The sequence below is a fragment of the Giraffa tippelskirchi genome, chromosome 3, assembly GCF_054371585.1.
Source record: "Giraffa tippelskirchi isolate mGirTip1 chromosome 3, T2T-mGirTip1v1.2.pri, whole genome shotgun sequence".
NCBI lineage: Eukaryota > Metazoa > Chordata > Mammalia > Artiodactyla > Giraffidae > Giraffa > Giraffa tippelskirchi.
Window position 1 is genome coordinate 7,982,448 of NC_137277.1, and position 7,287 is coordinate 7,989,734.

The window sequence follows — 7,287 nt, forward strand, 5'->3', positions numbered from 1 at the left end:
TGTGGCTGGTGTGGCTGGTAAGGAAGGCTGGGAATAGGACAGCAAGCTTGACTGCTTAGACTCACATGTTGCTCTATCATAGAACCCTCGGTAAACAGTCAACGTGCAAAGCCGCCCTGAACCTACATGCTGTTTCAAAATTAGTCCTGTTTTCCTGTCATCATTGCAGCCCTGGCAATCACAGTGAAAACCTCAGTCAAGAGCTTCTCCAGTTCCTAAACGTCTTCCCTCGGGCCTTTTGCTACTGCGTTCAGTTTGTTCACTGCCAAACAATCCCCCAATTCTGTTTTCGATTTTTACCTCTTTTCATGTAATAGCGAAAATCCTCATCAGATTTCTTCTGGTTAGTGAAAACAGGTACTAATGTAAGCCTTTCGAAGGCGATAACTGTATGAGGTTTGGTAGCCAAAGGGTCCAGCCGGCCCAAGGCTCAGATGGCCGCTTCCCTGTGCCCTGTGCCCAGTGCCTGGTGCAGACCTGCGATTCTCCCTGGCTCCCTCAGAGCCCTTTACGCGCCCAGGCTGACCACTCCCTTCTCATACCTCACAGAGTTGCCAGATAAAATTCAAGACCTCTGGTGAAATTAGAATTTTAGCTAAACTCCTTTTTAGTATAAAAATGTTCTACCTATCACATGTATGCGTGTGTGCTAACTCACTTTAGTCGTGTCTGACTTTTTTTGACCCTGTGGACTGTAGCCTGCCAGGCTCTTCTGTCCATGGGGATTCTCTAGGCAAGAATACTGGAGTGAGTTGCCATGCCCTCCTCCAGGGAATCTTCTCAGGGACTGAACCCACGTCTCTTACGTCTGTTTGCACTGGGAGGCGGGCTCTTTACCGCGAGGCGCCACCTGGGAAGCATCCATACTTTAAACAGTGTTTGTTGTACACCTGGTTCAAATCTCACCAGGTGTCCTGCACTTTCATTTGGACAGACTTAACAGATATCACCTGAGGCCACTCTCTTGGTTGATGAATTCAATTACAGCCCAGGGGAGGGGGAGGACACCTCACTAGGGAGTTTAATGGTCTGAAATTCCTCGGTAGGGAATTTCCTGGCAGTCCAGTGGGTCAGACTCTGTACTTCCACTGCAGGGGACTTGGGTTCAATTCCTGGTCAGGGAATTAATTAATTTTGCATGCCTTGGGGCTAGGCAAAAACAAACAAACAAACAAAACCTCAGCAGAGTATTACTCAACAAGGTCAGTACCAGAGACTTTTGCTGTCACTCTTGATGTTGATTTCACTGCAGAGGGAACCCTTATCTTTGTTCCCATCACCCTCTCCCTGTGATGCTGTATTGTCATTTTCTTCCTGTTGACCAGGAGAGAGGCCTCATGATCACCCTTCCCTGCCCTTTCCTGCCCACAATGGGAGCCAGGCCCCAGTTCAGCTGTGTTTTGTATCCTACTGGTCTTGTTCTCAGGGGATCCATGTGCCTAGACAGGTTTTCCAGAAAGTATAGGCCATTTGATGTGCAAACAAAAGAGGGCCATTCAACAGCCTGCATTTCTTCACAGCTCCAGGCTGTTGTGATCAGCCACCAAGGGGTGAGGTGGAGCCACAGGATCTAAGAAGGGCTTTGTTGTTTAGTGGCTAAGTGGTTTCTGATTATTTGCACCCCCCAAGGAGTGTATCCCACCAGGCTTCTCTGTCCCTGGAATTCTCCAGGCATGAATACTGGGTGGGTTGCCATTTCCTTCTCCAAGGGATCTTCCCAACCCAGGGATGCAACTCACATCTTCCTGCTTGGCAGGCAGATTCTTTACCCAGTGAGCCACCTGGGAAGCCCCTAACAGAGGAGGCCTTTTCTGGGACCCCAGGTTGGAGGTAGGGGTGCCCAGCCCAGGTCCTGGACATGTTCCCTCCAGCAGGTGTGAAGGCCAAACCTGAGGCAGTCTTCTGGTTAGTCCTGAAAAGTCAGTTGTGGGTCCCCAGAATGGGAAAGACAGGAAGTTGCCCAGTGGCAGGTGGGGTGAGCGGGGGGCATGTGAGCTCTGGGGGTTCTGCCTGGGCCTCAGACAGCAGAGGGGCCCTGGGTGAAAGGGTGTGGGGGCACCTGGGCTGGTCTGAGGTCACTCCAGCGTCAGGGCAAGGTGGGCCCAGCAGCGCCTGGCCGGGCCAGCACTGGAGTGCCTCCCGGATCCTGGTGAGAGCAGGGGCTCCTTCTGTGGTACGTGGACAGGGGTCAGCTCTGCTGTGTGGGTGTAGAAGCTAAGAGCTGATAGGGCAGGCGGTGTGTGTCAGGGAAGGACAGGGCTGGGTGCTGGCTAGGGAGGGGCTGAGAGCTGCAGGAGGGGTGTGAGTTGGGGGTGGAAAGGGAAGCCAGGGGCCATCTGCTGGCTTGAGGAGGGGCTGGGGTAGCAGCACAGGAGAGGGGAGCAGTTTGCTGAGACTCTAGATTCCGGAGGGAAAGCTCACGTCAGATACTAAAACCAGAGGCAGCCCTGGGCATGGGGTGAAGCCAAGGTAGACTAGGAACCCAGGGGGTGAAGCCACTGGTAGACCAGGAACTCTGGAGTGGACCTGTTAGGTGAAGCAGTCTTCCGGATATTTAAGTAAACTTCAAGTAGAACAAAAAGTAGAACAAATATGCACAAAATCTCACAAGTTAAATTTAAGAATGTAACGTTACATTTCCAGCACCTCCCCAAAAGCCCCCTTTGAGGGGACTTCCCTGGTGGTCCAGTGGTTAATACTCTGAGCTTCCACTGCAGGGGACATAGGTTCCATCCCTGATCAGGGAACTAAGATCCTGCATGCCACTTGGGGTACAGCTGGGATTAAAAAAAAGCCCCATTTTCCCCCCATCTTGGACAGGCACTGATCCTCCCAGGTGGTAACCTCCAGGTGGCAGAACAGGCCTGCCAATGTAGGAGACTCAAGAGCTCTGGGTTCCATCCCTGGGTCAGGAAGATCCCCTAGAGGAGGGCATGGCAACCCACTCTAGTATTCTTGCCCGGAGAATCCCATGGACAGAGACGTCTGGCAGGCTACAGTTCATGGGGTCGCAAAGAGTCGGACAGGACTGAAGTGACTTAGCAGGCACTGCATTTGGAGATCTTCCCCAGAGTGCTCAGAAAGAGGTGCTTGTGCAGAACCAGACTTTGGTTACCTACGCCACGGAGAAGGTAATGAATGCGGACAGGGCCTCCAGGGTTTGTCAGTGATGGAGCCCTTTCAGAGGCTTGTCCCTGTGGACACAGCAAGGTCTGAATAGCGCAGTTGCAGCCACGTGTGCATCTCCAGGCTCACTGGTCCCACCTGCCTATCCGAGAACCAGATTTGAACTGACAGGTGGCTCACTAGCTCCCTCTGCTTGGTAGGCCCTGACTGGAGGACATGGATGACCGTGAGGAGAGATGTGAAGCTGTGAACTGGTCATTTGGAAAATCGATGGGGCCTAGCAGCCCTGGGGGTAACACACAGGTCACCTCACCTCTCTGAGTTTCAGTTTCCCTCTCTCTGACATGGGGTTCAAACTCATTGGGCGGGGCTGTCGTGTGGATTAAAGGAGACTCTGATCCAGAGTTCAGCAGGTATCAAGTGCTATAAATGTAGCAATCTCGGGCTGCCAGGGCTGGAAGAACCCTCAGAGGAGGGGTGCCCAGGTCTCCAGTGGACAGAGGGTGATGCCCCAGCCAACCAGTGAGCACCAGAGCAGAGGTTAGAGTCTGACCCCTGAGGCTTAACCCTGTTTAGAAATCAATGACAGGTCCAAAATGGAGTCCCTAGTGGTAAGCCACACCAAACTGAGGTTTTAATACCTAACCTCTCGGTGGCAGCTTCTGCCTCTCTCAGGACTGGAATGCTAAACCAGTCAATCTGGAATTTCCTGGTCCGCTCTAGTGACGTACTCTTCCTGATAGACCTCATCGGCTCTTTCATTTATAAAAATTGGCTGCACCATTCGGTTTGCTGGATCTTAGTTCCTCGATCAGGGATTGATCCTGAGGCCCCAGCAGTGAAAGAGCCGAGTCTCAACCACTGGACCATCAAGGAATTCCTCATCAGCTCGCTCCTTGTTCCTGGCCCCCTCAGCCTTTGTAAGTCTCCGACTTTGTACAACTCTTTGGAGCTCGTTTGTAAATATTTGTTTGTTTCTTTTTGACTGTGCTTGGTCTTCATTGGTGCACAGGGGCTCTGTTTAGTTGCAGTGCACGAGCCTCTCATTGGGGGCGGGGGGCTCCTCTGGTTGCAGAGCAGGGGCTCTAGGGCGCCTGGGCTCAGTGGTTGTGGTTCCCAGGCTCTAGAGCACAGGCTCAACACTTGCGATGCAGGGGCTTAGTTGCTCCACTGGCAAGTGGGATCTTCCCGGATCAGGGATCGAACCTGCGTCTCCTGCTTTCGCAGGCGGACTCTTTACCGCTGAGCCACCAGGGAAGCCCTGCAGCTCCTTTCTATTTGCCAGGTGGCATGCTGCTTGACTCATGAATCCCTGAATAAAGCCAATTTGATTTTAGAATGGACTTGGTTGACTTCCGTTTTTGAGCGGTCCCAAGTGATCTTTTCCCCAAACCTCGGGGCCTCATCAGCTGCTGTAATCCCCTCTGTGTCCTGCATGCCAGCCTGAGGTTTTGCCCTCAGAGCCTGGGGACAGGGCACAGCCCTGCTGGCTTCATCCTGTCTGGGGTGACGTGGAGGTGGGGCATTGCCTTAGAAATCTCTGAGGACACTGTCATGCGCTGCCCGGCCACACCTGCTACAAAAGCAGGTCCTGGATTTCTCGGGCTCCTGAGCCCAAGGACGGCTTCTGGGGTAACTGGCCCTGTGGTCCTGATAAGTGGGATCCTCTCACAGGCTCCCAGGAACAGGAGTCCCCTGCTTGGGGCTTGGAGACGTGGGGAAAAAAGGTGGAGGAGGGAGGGGAGGGCAACTCACAGATTACGGGCTTCGTAAGGGAGGCACAGCTGCCTCTAGGATCTGCACATAGACGGGGGTCAGGGAGAGAGACAGAAAGGGACCCAGGGAGCCAGTGAGCAGGCACAGGGCAGGAGGAATCGATGCCCTACATGCTTGCTCAGGCCTAGCGCCCAGAATCTCCATTCCAGGTCCCCTACAAGAGAAGCAAGAGGTGCCATCGCCCTGGACGGCCCCATGAGAGATGAGGACCGTACCACTGACCATCGCACCTCTCCAACAGGTGCAGAGGGACCCTCCTCATCACAGGGGCCCCTTCTGAAGCTGGGGATCCCCTGGGTGGCAGCTGCACCCAGGATGTCCACACTGAGCGTCTACTGCCTGAAGCCCTCGGCTCTGCACCTGCTGTCTGGGATCCCAGGGTCCCCAGGCTGCGAGCGGCACCACGTGCTCCCTGCCAATGAGTTTCAGTGCCTCACCCCAGAGGATGCTGCCGGTGTGGTTGAGATTGAACGAGAGGGTGAGCAGCCCTCCGCTACCCCCAGGGTCCGGGACTCTGAACTCTGCCGCTGTTGCCCTTGGGGAGAAGACCCTGGAGTCCCCTGTCCTTGGCAGACGGGCCCCCAGAGTATCTGATGGTGTGTTTCTGTGCGTGTACAGGAGCACATGTGTGTCTCAGGAGAGTGGGGGGAAGAGCAGCCCTGAATCCCATGCTTTCCCGGGGGAGGCTTGGGGACTCGGGGAGCCCACCCAGCATCCGAGCAGATGCTCAGTGGACAGGGGGTCACCCACTCGTGCTTCCTGATGCAGCCTTCATCCCTATCTGCAGCAAATGCCCCCTGAATCTGGACGAGGTCCGACACTTCCTGACCCTGTGTCCCGAGCTGTCCCTGGGCTGGTTCATGGAGGGCCGCCTCGTGGCCTTCATCATCGGCTCCCTGTGGGACGAGGAGAGACTTACTCAGGTGAGGATGGGGGTGACCTGCCCGGTCCCGGGAAGGCCTCAGGAAAAGAGGCCACCACTTCCCATGGAGGCAGAAGTTGGGGGAGGAGCGGGAGGCTGGGATGTCTTCCTCCAGATCCAACACAGGAGCACATGGTGGGTCCTCTCCTGGCAAGAGAGCCCAGTCCTTTGGGGTCTCACGTCTCTGATGAAGGGACTGCCATAGTGCTGGGAATGTAGGTCCCAATCTGAGGTCCTCCTTGGATAGTAGGGGCCTGATTGGAGACTCTCAGGGGCAGCTGCTCTTGGCCCAGCGGGGATGGTTTTGGGGTGCACGGAGGCGACGCGGACTTGTGTCAGTCTCTTGCCCCCAGGAGTCGCTGACGCTGCACAGGCCCGGGGGCCACACCGCCCACCTGCACGTGCTGGCCGTGCACCACACCTTCCGGCAGCAGGGCAAGGGCTCCGTCCTGCTCTGGCGCTACCTGCGCCACGTGGGTGGTCAGCCGGCCATGTGCCGGGCCATGCTCATGTGCGTGGACGCGCTGGTGCCCTACTACCAGAAGTTCGGCTTCCATCCCGTGGGCCCATGTGCCATCGTTGTGGGCTCACTGACCTACACGGAGATGCACGGCTCCCTGCGGGGCCACGCCACCCTGCGCCGGAACAGTGATCCCCTGACCTGGCACCCCCCTGGGGAGCCCACAATCGGGGGCTCCTACCCTGTCCCCAGTCAGTCCCCTTCTCTGCCCTGCCATCCCCCCGCTCTGCTTGGTCTGAAGGGACACGGAGATTCCCAGGGGATGGTGGAGCAGGGAGATGGGTGAAATAAAGAGAAGGCGGGGCGGCTGCTCCCAGCCCAGGTGCCCTCCTGGGGCACAAGTACTGTGTGCTTCTCTCTGTCCACGCCAGGCTCTCTGGACCCCCTGCATCCAAACTGCGCCCACATGTGCTGGGTCCATGAACCGGGGGCTGTGGGAGGCATCCTGGAGCCTTGCTTCTGCATCCTCACCAAAGAGCCCCTATCCCCCCAGACCCAGGGCTGCCCCTTCTGGTCCTCATCCCTGGAGTGGGGGCAGCCGGGAGCAGGGAAGGGCAGGGGCCATCTCCCAGCTGTCCCACCACCCCAGCGCCCCAGGTTCCCTGCCCACAGTAACCGTGCTTGTGCCCCGTCTGGTGTGGGGTGAAGGGCTGGGGGGGAGGTGCAGTGAAAGGCCAAGAGCTGCTCCCCCACCCCCAGCACTGCTTCTGCCAGGCTGGCCCTCCCTGCCACCCAGATGGACCCCTGACTATCTCTACAAGCAGCTGGGGCTGGGGCTCCACGGGGGTCCAAGGATTTACCAGTATCTTCTCAGCGCACCCCCTGAAACCTTCCAGGTGACCTCAACCTGGTTTCGGCCCCAAACAAATCCCTCGAAAGTCCCCCAAGCTTTCATGGTTCCTTTGGGCCATGCCCCTGCCCTAGGCTCCTCATGGCTGACCCC

The 7,287-nt window shown here is 56.5% G+C and overlaps 1 protein-coding gene across 1 annotated transcript; it reads left to right on the forward strand.

Moving 5' to 3' along the window:
- The first annotated feature begins 5,217 nt into the window (after positions 1 to 5,217).
- LOC145542867 (serotonin N-acetyltransferase-like) lies at positions 5,218 to 6,630 on the forward strand. The gene is made up of 3 exons (XM_081582589.1): positions 5,218 to 5,380; positions 5,671 to 5,825; positions 6,178 to 6,630. The coding sequence occupies exons 1-3, from the start codon at positions 5,218 to 5,220 to the stop codon at positions 6,628 to 6,630; spliced, it is 771 nt and encodes a 256-aa protein (XP_081438715.1).
- Positions 6,631 to 7,287: the final 657 nt, after the last annotated feature.

What these genes read in the sequence shown, in the direction of transcription:
- LOC145542867 (XM_081582589.1), top strand. Translation starts at nt 5,218, where the DNA reads ATGTCCACACTGAGCGTCTACTGCCTGAAGCCCTCGGCTCTGCACCTG. An exon ending in GGTTGAGATTGAACGAGAGG is followed by an intron (nt 5,381 to 5,670) that starts GTGAGCAGCCCT and finishes TTCCTGATGCAG; the next exon opens with CCTTCATCCCTATCTGCAGC. An exon ending in ACGAGGAGAGACTTACTCAG is followed by an intron (nt 5,826 to 6,177) that starts GTGAGGATGGGG and finishes TCTTGCCCCCAG; the next exon opens with GAGTCGCTGACGCTGCACAG.